The sequence below is a fragment of the Rousettus aegyptiacus genome, unplaced genomic scaffold (assembly GCF_014176215.1).
Source record: "Rousettus aegyptiacus isolate mRouAeg1 unplaced genomic scaffold, mRouAeg1.p scaffold_m13_p_10, whole genome shotgun sequence".
NCBI lineage: Eukaryota > Metazoa > Chordata > Mammalia > Chiroptera > Pteropodidae > Rousettus > Rousettus aegyptiacus.
Genome location: NW_023416285.1, coordinates 90,854,387 through 90,866,824, shown reverse-complemented (window position 1 = coordinate 90,866,824; position 12,438 = coordinate 90,854,387). Strand labels below are relative to the sequence as shown.

Sequence of the window (12,438 nt, the reverse complement as noted above, 5' to 3'; positions counted from 1 at the left end):
TTTCTTGTAAAGGGTAGACACCTCTCCCGATTTTAAACACAATATGACACGCCACAATGCAGTGTTACTTTGTGTTCTTGAATGGAACTGGACGTAAAGGTGGGTTTTAAAGTCTCTAACCACAGTGTAAATTCCTAGGTGCCTACATGGTGGGTGGTCTTTAGATTTAAGCCCCACGAGGAATGAACAGCAAATTCTTAATGACAACTCTGAAACACGCCATGGCTCAGGATGAATACAAAGGACCACGAGACTGTTTTTATTTTTTTTTTCTTCAGAGTTTATTTTGAATTTCCATTTTTGGATAACCAAGCAGCTCTTTAAGGAGAATGCACAGAAGAGTCATTCTGGCACTTTTGGAGAGTACATAAGATTTTTTTTTTTTTTTTAATAGTCACATTCAGTCCACTTGCTCAGTCCATACTCCATGTTGGGAGAGCAAGATCAGCCCATAGAATTCCAGAGTTAATATGTAACCGTATATACAAACAGCCAATGAAACCGTAAGGGCGGCTAGTGGCCAGAGGGATGGATTCGGGGTGGGGGTTGGGGGTAGATCTCTAAAGAGTCCTCTAGTCTATCTTAGCTAAACAGAATCCACATCACACGGGAGAACTTGAGAGTACACAGCGCCGGAACGAGAATTCTGCACACGGACGGGCACTTGGCAGCATGCAGTTTAAAATAAAAGGGGCGTCGTTGGATAACTCTATAAAATCCAGGCGGTTCCGTTACAGGAAGTTAAGAAAAACAAAGAGGACAAGTGAGGGACTCTGTTGTTGTCACTGTAAAAAAGGCACTTGGAGTTAATGGGACCAGAACTGAAGGATTCTCGGCTGATAAAAAAAAAAAAAATTTCAGCGCGATTTCATTAAAAGGCTTGGATGCTTCAGAGGTGACACTCGAGAGTTTCTAAAAGGAGATACCAAAATAAACCATTGAGAAGCAGACCGGAGGAAAACGAAGGGGTAAAATCTTGACAACCAAGATGGGTTGTTTAAAAAAAAAAAAAAAAAAAGCGGACCCGAAATGCAACCTTTAACGAAGCAACAATCTAAGCAAAGTAAGAGCACGAAGCAGAGATGCATAGCTTTCCTTTTGAGGTGACGCATACCCCGGGACACTAGGTGCCAAGCTAATTTCTCAATCGTAACTTCACAGGAGCATTAATCGTGATACAACTGATTCGAGCGATGCAAAAAGAAAAAAAAAAGAAAAGAAAAAAATGGGAGTTTCATCTGTTCCCGCAATGTGAGGGAGAACCGAGGTCATCACCAGAACCTAGCGACGTCACTTGTGGTTCTTCGGTGTCCGGGAAGGGGACCCGTCCAGCCCGTGGAAGGACACGCCGCCGCTACCTTCGGCCGCCTCCTGGGTGCGCGAGGCCTCCATCAGCATCGTCCTCTCTTCTGAGTCTCGGCTGTCATTCCGTTCCGCGGCCCACTGGCGACTTCCTCCACACACGGGCACGCGCGTCCGTCAGGTAAGAACTTTTTGGCAATTTGGTTAGATTCCGCGGTCGGGCGGCCCGGCGGCCCCTCATTTAATGTTGAACGCCATCAGGGGTCTCTCCTCCCGCTTCTGCCAGGGGCTCTTCTTGTCCTCTCCTTGGTCGTCGTCGTCGTCATCGTCATCGTCCTCGTGGGCGGGCCTCCCCTGATCCGGGCTGGCTAAGGGCTCTGGCGGGGCGTCCGCAGTCCGTTTGCTGGTCTCCTCCTGCAGGCTGGGCAGCTGGCTGCCGCTTCTGCGGCCGGAGCTGTCCAGCAAGCACCGCAGGGCACTGTCCTCGGGGGTGCAGACGGTGGTGCCGCACTCGCTGCTGCTCTGGTCCATGTCATCCAGGTACACGAGCTGCGTGTAGGCCGTGCCGTCCGCCGCCCGCGGCTCCTTCTGCGGATGCTCCTGGACGGGCGGGTGGTTCTGCGGGAGGGACAAGGGGTCTCCTCTTCCCTTCCGGGCAGATTTGGGTTCGTTCATATCCACGCCCGAGTCCAAACTGGCATCGTTACTCCCGTTCCTTCCGGCTCTTTGGAGATCGATGTAGGAATGCCTGACGTGCGCGTTGGACCTGCCGTCCAGGGAGACGAACCAGGCCCGGGGGTGGGGCAGCGGCTTCCCGCCGCCCAGCTCCATCAGAGCCTTTTCGGTCAGGAGCTGGACCTCGCTGTTCATCTGGGCCAAGGCTGCGTCGTTCAGGGACGCCGGGATGGACAGAGACTCCGACATGGCCGCGTTCTGGGGGCTCCACTCCCGGCTGCCTGCATCCTGCAGGTGCTGCTGAGAAATGGCCTGGCATGACAGCGGCTGAGCCTGGATCTGGGCGGAGGGGTGCGGGAAGATGCCCGCGTGGGGGCTGGACAGCTCGGCCTGCAGTCTTTCGATTTCCAGCTGCTGGTCCGCGGGGACGACCAGGGGCTGGCCCACATAGGAGTGGTCCCCGGGGAGTTTCATGTAATGAGCGGGGATGACCAAGGCAGGCAACACTTTTCTGTACACGCTGTCATTGACCTGGTCAACGGAGCTACAGCAGATGAGCTGGCCGGGCCGCGGGAAAGACGTGGGTCTTTCCAGGTGGTCCACGGATCGCGACATCATACATTCAGTGGGTCTGCGGTCCAGAAGCTGTTCTTTTTCGGGAGAGGAAGGCGCGGGGTACATGTGTTCCTGAATGGTGAGCTTACTTCCCGTGGGAATATGGTTCACGGAGGCCTGACCGTCTCTGTCCTGCTTCTCGAATAAAGGCTGCGACAGCATGGCGTTGTAACTCCGCCTGTAGTCACTGCCACCGGGGGACTCGTAGCCTTCTCTTTCCATCGATTTCCTGGACTTCAAGGGGAAAATCTCCACGGACTTGTGGTAATCTTTTCCCAACGTCCCGCTCGGGGTCAGGTTATCAAAGGAGATTTGGCTTTTGTCCTCGTCCTTATGAGAGAGGAGCTCCTCCCGAGAGCTGAATTCTTGGGAGGTGCTGTAGGAGAGCTTCAGCATGGGGGTGTGTGTGTCCACGTCCCCGTGGGAGGACCTCATCTCCAGATGGACCCCGCTCATCAGCTCCTTTGTGCCCGGGGCGTCCGGGCGGCCGTGGCCGGTGACGGAGAGCGGGCCCGGGAACCCTGACTCCCGACGGGAAAACAGCAGGTTGATGTGCGACATGGACGTGGACTGGTCCCTTTTGGAATTCTCCAGGGCTGCGGGAAGCTGCAGTTTTCTGTGGTGCTGACGAGGTTTCAAGCACTTCCGCCTATGATCAAAGAGACAGTCCAAACCCAAAGATTAGCGATTCTCGCCAGGGTCAAGTTTCAAGTAAAACCCTAATTCGCAACTTCCACAGGAAGAAACGAGACGAGACCCCTGATCGGCGGCCAGAAGCCTACGCACCCCACACCCCTCATTCGCTTCATTTCGATTTGGAGCGGCAGAATCCAAGGATTTCAGCCGTAGGCTTTTTTATAAGTACTTCCGAGTGATTCATTCTAAAGCAGTTACCCAAGAATTGACACTCAACATTCTCACAAACCAAATAGAGGAGTCATCGCAATAGGAATAGCTCTGGCTTTGTCCTTGAGAATATCTCTTAATCAGTGTTTAGGATATTCTGAATGAACCCAGGACAACTGCCAAACTTTTTCAAAAAAAATAATTCCCATTCTAAGCGACGGGACACACAACACGCCCGTTCATTCACTTGCAAGTTAAGACGACTTAACGTTCAGTTCTTAGACATTTTCTAATGAAAAAAGAGAACCTCGGTTCGGAAAAGAAAAAAAAAAGACCTCCCTATCCACGCGTGCACAAGAAGTTCCAAACGAAATAAGATAGTGCCCAAATAGTAAAACGTTACCTGCAATAATATAAAAGCAGACACAGCAAGACCAAAAGTATGAAAGCCATTCCTCCCAAAATGGCCAAAAGGAACACCGTGTGGTACGTGGTGATGTCCGGCGTGACGACGGGACCTGGAAGGTCAGAGAAGGGCGTTTCAGATTTGTGAAAACCTCTCACTATCAAGAGGGATAACGAACGAGAACGTAATTTTTTTTTTTTTTTTAAACTCTTCCTGGCTGGGGACCTGGAGCAGAGGCCAGATGCAAATACCCTTCAGATGGTCGCCCCGCGATGAGAAGGGCTGACCAGCACCCTTGCCGAAGCAGCTGTGGTCTCCGAATACACAAATACTGCAGGCAGTGGGTCAAAGGTCCCTCCTTAGTCGAGAGAGAGCCATATTGGTTCGGCATTCTAAACACGTGATTTTTAGAGAAAAGCAAGTGTTTGCATGATAATACGGTGAGTGGGACTGTGACACTCAGAGAGATGGCCTATCAGGTTTTACACTGCAGGAGGAAAAAGAGTCACAAGCCTAGTCTCACTTTCGCTCTGACTGTGGAGAGAGCTTTTCTGCCTAAATAAATCGAAATAAATAGAAAAGAAACGTACCATGCCTTAAAAAAACACCCACAGCTTATCACAGGTGTGCCAAGTGTTTCTAAAATGCCTTCCGTTTTTAATAATAAAATCTTCCTCTACGATATCTTTTCAACCTATGTGATTAACCTTATGTGGCTCCAGACCTCTCTAGAACTTAGAGATGAGGTTTTCAGAGATAAACAGACTTTCTTTTTCATTTACCCTGTAAAGGATCCCATGAGGTACTTTAACTTAGACTCTTTATGCTCAACGGTGTAAGAATGTATCAATGGCAGTGACAAGAGAGCCACAGCAATAACAAAACTTGCTCAAATTACGGTATTTGGGCCCTTCTTGGTGTCCAGGTATCCGGGCAGAGTTGCAAAGGTGGGAAGGAAGGAATGCAATGTTATATTGCTCCAGAGAAGCATGGTTCTGATTGCTAAATACTATCATCATCCACTTCCTTACTGATTTTTGAGATTTGAAGAGAGAGACGTCTTTGAAAACCTTTTGAAGGAGACAAATCTCTTAGGAGCTTGATAAACCCGAGAAGGTTTATTAGCTTTTGAAAATAGTGACATTACTTCAGTTCGGAAGATAACAGCATTCTCTTCCAAATAGAACCCCACCTTCAGTGGGGGTAGAGTTAATATTTACAAAAGTTGGAAAAGTAGCTGACATCTATATCCTGCCTTAATCATTCAGAGAAACATTAAAAAAAAAAAAAACCACAAAGACAGCCTCCATAGGCACGGATAATGCCTTGGCAGGGGTCACCAGAGAAATCTGGGGTACACACAGAAATCATATCCAGATAACTGAAGCTCGATTCTTGTAAGTACTTAACACGTTATCATATTAATGGCTGCCGATGGAGATCTTTATAAAATTCACAGCCATGAGTCGTTTCCTTTTTCACCAGAGGATGAAAGCGGGAACCCCTGATGATTTCTTGTTTGTTTTGGGCTCGCGAAGGCACGGCATCACTGTCATTTGTCTTAACAAAAGCGATGGCTGGTGAGGGCAGTAACGTGTGTTTCTACATTAAATGCCATCAGGGGCTGTGCCTTTTCGAGCTTCCTTCCCTCTTCCTTCATTGCTAGGGAGCTTCAGTGGACCTACATCCGGCGGCTCTTCCTCCCGTCTTTACAAAAGTATCTCTTAGCCTGTTGCATGATGGGAAAACTGATAGCCAAAGCTGTCTAAAATAGATCTAAAATAAAAGTGAACTTTAAATGCCTCTGCTTTGGTACTGGAGGAATTTCTTTTCTTTCCGTCCTTACTCTTCATCATATGATACTCCAGATGTGGAGACTGAGGCATGTCTGTATCTAGTTCATGCCCATAATGCTACAAGGACGGTATCATACAGGAAAACACACACTCTACAGACGCGGACGTAAAGTGTTTGTTTTCTCAGTACGGGACTGTAAAGCAAATGGTAACAGGTTTTTTAACACCTCCCTAGGCATGGCCTCCCCCCAAATTAGTTACTTTGGGAGTCTCGGTGTTCATTCCAGTGACAAATCCAGGACTAAAATATTTTGGACTCCCATTCTGGCATGGCCTCCAAGGTGAATGCATAAGAGAACACCTTTCGATCACAGCACATTTCGACCTGGGCTCAGTCACCTACTTTATTCACCAGCCTGGGAGGTGTGTGACTTTTACGTGTATCTAAGAAAAATCAAAGGGACCCTCTGAGCCTAAAAATTCGCCACCAGTGAAAAGTTTCACTAACAAAGGCAGTCCAAGTGACGGAGATTCAAAAGGCATTTTGAGCAAAGGCAGCCTGAGGTGACCGTTCTGAAAAGCAATTCTAGAATACTCCTTGGGATAAATTAGGGCACGTAATTAAAAAAAATAAATAAACTTCCAGTCGCATTTTGAAAAGTACAAGTTCATTCACATCGCCTCAACGGAGATGAATACTCTTTTTGGACATAAAGCAACTAGTTGGCTTTGAGGCCTCTCGGAAAAGCCAAACCGCGCTTTTATTTTGCCCCGAGAAGCCGTCGATGATGACTTCCTGCAAGCCTCTCTGCTGAATGCCTTTCCCGACGTGTTCCCTTACACCCGGCCACAGCTGTTTCGGGAGTTAGGGAGGAGGTCCGCGCGGCCTCTGCGGGCTTCGGATTAAGCATGTCCGATGGCAGCTGTCCGAGGAAAACGGAGACGCGAGACGTGACGGTTTTCTACGCGTCATTCTCATCCCGGACGGGAAGAGTTCCGCGCGGAACTCCCCCAGCCCCACGAAATACCTCGGTTTCCTCTTTTGAGTTTTTGGACCCTCGACTACTTCGGAGCACGATGGGATGTCCCCACCGAAGTTATCCTCAAAAGCCTAGCCTCGGCCTGCGCACTCGAAGCCGTCGTGCCTCGTGACCGCGGGGGCTGGCTTCCCGTTACCTGGGTTGGGAGGAGACATGGCTGCCACCCAGTATCCCAGCTGAGGGGCAATGTAGGTCCACGTCAGCTGGCTGCCTTCCTGGTGCACGAGGCCTAGACCACTCTTCAGCCACGTTCCTGCAGGGTGCGGAAAAAGAAACAAACAAACGAACAAAACTTTAGCTCTAGGCACGCTGAACTCCTACTTAAGGCTTAAGCATCGTGGACACGTCACCTTAAATGTCACCTTTATAACCGATTAGACAGCCAGATCGGTTCAGCTGTCATCTAGGGGCTGCAAACAGCTCTCCATAGATTCATTTTAACTTCCTTCAGGGGCAAGGTGAACAACTTTAGGTTTTTAGTATTTCTTTGCCTTCTAAGCTTAGTAAATTCCCTTCAACCATTTAATCAAACATCGCTGCTTCCAGGCACAGATAATTGTAGCAGAAGCCTTTGGAGTTTAGGAGAATCAGGGTAGCCTGAGGGGGGTTAGGAATCCAGTAACGTTTGTATTTTTTATCTTCAAAAGCAAATAAGTGAATATCCTATCTGGAATCAGACACTGGCTACGTCAGAATTACTGGGGCAATTTTTTATTATTTTTTTTAAAGTTAACTCCTTGGTCCCATCTTTGCAAATTCTGATCCAGGAAATCTTGCTTAGATGGACATTTTTAAAAGGTTCCAGTTGATCTTGACGCTGGGAAACAAAGGCAAGTGCAGGTTTGTGTGCCGCCTTCCAGATAGTTCTCTAAGTCGTATTTAACATTAACGAGCGAGCACCTTCCATGGAGCCCAGTCACAGGAGATGCGTTTTATAGACAGCTGTCCCTCGGTATCCACAGGAGATTGGTTCCAGGACCCCCCGTTGATACCAAAATCCAAGGATGCTCAAGTCCCCTACATCAAATGGTGTAGATCAATGCATACAGCTAGCCCTCCACATCTGCAGACTCCTGACCACAGATACAAACACGTACTGTTTTCGGTCTGCAGATGTAAAGACCGTGGAAACAGGAGGCTTGCGGTATGTCATCTACTCTTCTCTCAACGACCCTACAGAGTTGGATTTATTCTCCCTTTCTGGAAGAGTACATTGACGACCCGTGAGCTGCGTAACTCTTCCAAGGCCTCCTGGAGGTCGGGAGCAGAGCAGGACACCTAGGTCAGTCCGACTGTCTTTAAGACCGACGACCTTGCTTCTGCTCTCCGGATGCAGCATCTCCTGTGAACCCTCCCAGCGTCTGACGACTTTGTGCGGTTCCTAGGAGCAGACCCATGCTCCGAGGTTGTCTGGCTGTCGCCTGTCTCCCCTGCAGAGAACCTTGCTTTGAGGACCGTGACGGAGGCTGGCAGCAGAGAGGCAAGGGAGAGCACTGGCCAGGCCCTGCACCGCCACGGGCACACCCACCCCACCCGCCAGCAAGGAGACATCGTCGGGCGCCTACTGCTCTGCCTCAAGGCCCACTGTGCCCCTGCCCAGCTCGGCTCGCTCCCATAATCCTCCGCCACCGGAAATGGCCACGTGTGCAGCCCTGTCCCCTCGAGCACGAATCACACCGACCGTGCGCCAAATAGTCGACCCTCGGGGCTCCAAATCCTTGCCTTGCTTGACGACACACATCACTGAGGTGGCAATTATGGATTTTTTTTCCTTCCCCTTAAAGAAAGAAACAATAGTTGGGGGCTGCTTCTGGGGGGGGTGGGGAGCCTATCGGTTGCCATAGCAACCTCCAAATGCGGATGGAAAGGTGCGTGGCGATGCCTCCCAGCTTGCACACCAACTCCATCGCTCAGATCAAGCCCGAACAAAGGAGGAGGACGGGGGAAGCCGGGCAGCCGCGCGCACCGCACCATCCGGCCTTCCCGGGCCACGGGCCGAATCCCGGTCCCAGTGAGACAAAGATTCAAGCTGGGAGGTTTCTAAAACGAGTGTGAGGACCAAGATGCTGGCTGACTCTCCCTCTCTGGAGAACACGACCCCAGAGGTGGCTTTGCCAACTCAGAGCAGCGCTTCCTTCTGCAGGGCCCCTGAGGAAACAGACACAGGGGACGATCGATCCACACGGGAAGCGAGAGGGTTTCTGTGGTGGGTGCAGGGGTTTCCCTCACGGCAGAGAAAGGAGCGTTGGCGACCAGTGGGTGTCCGTGCGCAAGGGGACCCCGCGCTGCTCAGCTCCTGGCTGAACACGCCGCACCCCGTTCCCACACAGCCTCTCCCACAGAGGCAGCCCTGCCGGGCGGGGATCCCCGCATCAGCCAGGAAGTGGCCTGGCATTCTTTGGTTGACAGCTTTCCCCAGATGAGAGTCTTGAGTCACTGCTCTTTGAATGGAGCGGATGCTGGGTGAGGCTAAAGGGGACCTGGAGGGAAGGAGCTGGACGCTCGGAGTCCTAACTCCTGCTCGCTCGAGGGCGAACCACCGAACTGGACCTCTACGTAGCCTCTGCCTTTTACGACGCAGCACATCGATTAGAAACACTTTCCAAATACCTCCCAGTTACACTGGTGGCAAGTTGAGCGTGGGATGCGCGGGAGGAAATCGGCTACAGAGAACACGGAAGGCAAACAGCGTGCGGTTCCCGCGGCCGAAGTCCTGGGTCGGAACACCTGCCGCGGGCTGTCCTGGCCCAGCCCGGCTCCTCTGTGGTCCAGACACGGAACAGCCCCCGGGGCCCAGCGGCGCCCCAGCCACGCTTCCTCCTCTCCCATCATTTCCTTGGCCGCAGACTCGCTCGGGGGCCGGGACACAGCTGGGCAGTGACGGCAGCCGCTGGGACCTGCGGTGTGTCCAGCTGGGCCACCTGGCGAAGGTGTGCAGCGAGGACCCTGCGCTTCCTCGTGCCCTTCCCCATGGGCCCAGCTAGGCCGCCACCTTCTTCCCGCACAGCCGCCCCTGCACGGCCAGGCTGAGGCCAGCTGTGTCCTTAGCAGGCTGATGGCCATCAGGGCCTTTTGCTCTGTGCAGGGTCTGTGGCGTGGTTATTACTGAGACCGTACGTGTGTGAGGTTTAGATAGCTATCCTCCAGGCATCGGCAAGGAATGAAATGCCGCATTCCTGAAATTTCTAGAACACAGGTTTTCAAAAAGTTTTTAAAGCAGTTGAACTCTTCAATGTTCTTTCTCTTTCGTGGAATCTTGAGCAGAAGAGACTACATAATAGAGATAACAGATAAGCTTTTCTGCACGGAAGAGAAGTCTCCCCTCCCGCATGGCAACCCCAACGAGTCTTCTCTGCAACTTGGGTCTTAATAGCGCACTTGAAAACGCAGGTTTATATAACTCTAAAAACCATCACTTACTCCTGCCTAATTAAGTAGAATATGATTTTTGGTTTTTCATGACTCGTGGTCGTGATTACGGTGAACTGCAATGCTGGGCTCTGAACTGCGATGTCCTTAGGGTCCTACTGAAGAACATTGAAGCATTTGTTCTTCGACTAAATACCCCCGACTCCTAAACGCACCCACTCCCTCTCCTCCCTCCCTCTTTCGTTCCCTCCTGCCTCCCTCAAGGTGCCTACTATCGGCTCTGCTCCCTCACCACTCCCTGCCCAGGGAGACCTGCTTCTGGGAACTAGACGCCCCATCTCACCAAGACTGTCTCTGGAAGAACGTCCACACGCGGCCTGAGGGGCTGGGGAACAAATACGGCTAGGGAACAGCGGTTTTCCGGATCCGAGTTCAGTAGTTATTTTTTTTCCCCTTCAACGCTACACCCACAGATCAGTTTCTGTGTGAACTGTCATCCTCTATAGAGTTCTACCTTATGCAACGGGAAGAGTTAGAGGTATTTTCAAGGAGAAATCTCTTTGGAGAAAGAGCTATGTATTCGGCTGGCAAGCGTCATTGGGGATTAAAGCGCCTCGAGCTCTTACCTTGGCGGCTGCATTTATCTATAACGTCATCACACGCACTATTTGACAGGCAGAAAAAGATAAGTCTTGTGCTTCCCCGTAAGGCCCGGTGGGGTCCCAGCAATCACCAAAGGTCCTGCTTTCCTGCTTGGTTACCGAGCAGTAACAAAATCATCTTTATTTGCGAAACATAAAGAAAGTGAGTTCAAAAAGGTAATAAATGGCGATTGAAAGGGAAAAGGACTCTAAAGGATGGACAAGGACCCAAAGCATGACGTCTGATTTGAACGTGACCTCTGGGGCCCAGATTTACCTGGTGTTTCCTGCCTAGACGCCCCTATTTTAGCGGCCAGGCTACCTCATCTCGGCATTTGGGAACAAGCAGACAAATCTGATTTGAGGAGCACAACTGATTTTGAAAAAGAAACCAGAAGTGACAAGCCACCCGTACCAGACGAAGCGCAGGGGGCACCTTGCATGGCAGCCAGCGTACAGGGACACAAGTCCCCGCTCGCACGCTGAGACCCGTCCCCGCGTCTGAAGGACCTCAGAACACTGGGCAGAGAAAAGCCCAGCCGCAAAGGGTTGACTGGCCGCGTGGATGACTTCCCCGTTCATAAAAATGATCCTGAATGCGAATCCCGGCTCTGCCACTGTCTAGCCGTGTGAACCGAGGGCCTCTGCCCAGGATGGCACGGCAGAGAGCACAAGGGTGCCTGGTGACGCCTCTGAGCCACCAGCGCCAGTCCTGGGCCCGGGGGTCCACGTCCCTTTTGTCACGTCCACAGCGGACGCCCCCCAGGTCTGAGCACGGGCAGGGGTGTGCAGCTTCGTGCGGCTGACGCGCTCGGATGTGTTTGTTTTTTTTTTTTTCCCTGAGAGAAGCTGGAGCGAGTCCTACTAGATTTAGGAGCTGAAACACAGGAAGGAGGTCCACAGCCACTCAGAAAACCCGCCTCGAAAAAGCTCTGCCGATCACAAGGTGACTGTTCACACCGCGCGACACAGCCATTTCTACTCTTACGGCGCAATTTTCCCTGTGAAATAATTTGGAACATTCATGGTGAGAGGTGGTGAGCCACAGGCACGTATGACACACGCATGCACTTGGGCGGTAGGGACCTACGGCTGGTTGTCTTGCCTCTCGGCTGTTGGCCGTGGCCAGTGACCCTGTCCTCGCTGGGGCCGCGGTGACTGTTCCTGAGTAATCAGCATGGCCTGGGATGGGCCGCAGCTCGTTTGAGGAACAGTCTTCTCAAGAACCGCAGCTACTGCTTATTACTAGTATGATTATTATCACTGTTAACTCTAATCACAGGGCCTCTCCAGATCCCTGGATATGCGGAACTTCTCTAGAAACTAGATGACTTACTTTTCTAGGCTTTCATTTGTATTATCTTAAGCTTCAACCTCTACTATATTTTTCGACCAGCTGTACCTTTAGGAGTTTCAAGCTTTAAGTCTCTTTTATTGCATGCTTTAACAAAACTTGGACAGGATCGCTCGCTAAAACCAGAAATGAAGAATCCATCAGCCTAAGTCATAGTCATCATTAGAGCTGAAACAGTGATCGTTTCTATCCTTATGATTTTGTGGAGTAGCCTTCTTTTTCCTCCCAAATTAAAGTCTACGCCTTTGAATAGCTACGTTTCCTTCTTTGGAATTATTTTTCCATGAAATCTGTGAAGAGGGACATTCCTTATTAATTACATAAGCGAAGCATTTACCTGGTGGTCAATTATCTACTCATTCTTGCTAAAAGCAATAAAACTGTAGAGTAAAAG

General features: G+C 50.7%; 1 protein-coding gene across 2 annotated transcripts in view; it reads right to left on the bottom strand.

The window, feature by feature from the left end:
- Positions 1–254: 254 nt before the first annotated feature.
- FAM171A1 (family with sequence similarity 171 member A1) overlaps positions 255–12,438 on the bottom strand; it is a 104,697-nt gene continuing 92,513 nt past the window's right edge. For both annotated transcript variants that reach the window (XM_036228165.1, XM_036228164.1), the window contains 3 exons: positions 6,817–6,933; positions 3,842–3,956; positions 255–3,241 (listed from right to left, as the gene is read on the bottom strand). In XM_036228165.1, coding sequence (XP_036084058.1) covers positions 1,540–3,241; positions 3,842–3,956; positions 6,817–6,933 — 1,934 coding nt within the window. In that variant the 3' untranslated portion in view covers positions 255–1,539. The remainder of the gene's footprint in view (positions 3,242–3,841; positions 3,957–6,816; positions 6,934–12,438) is intronic.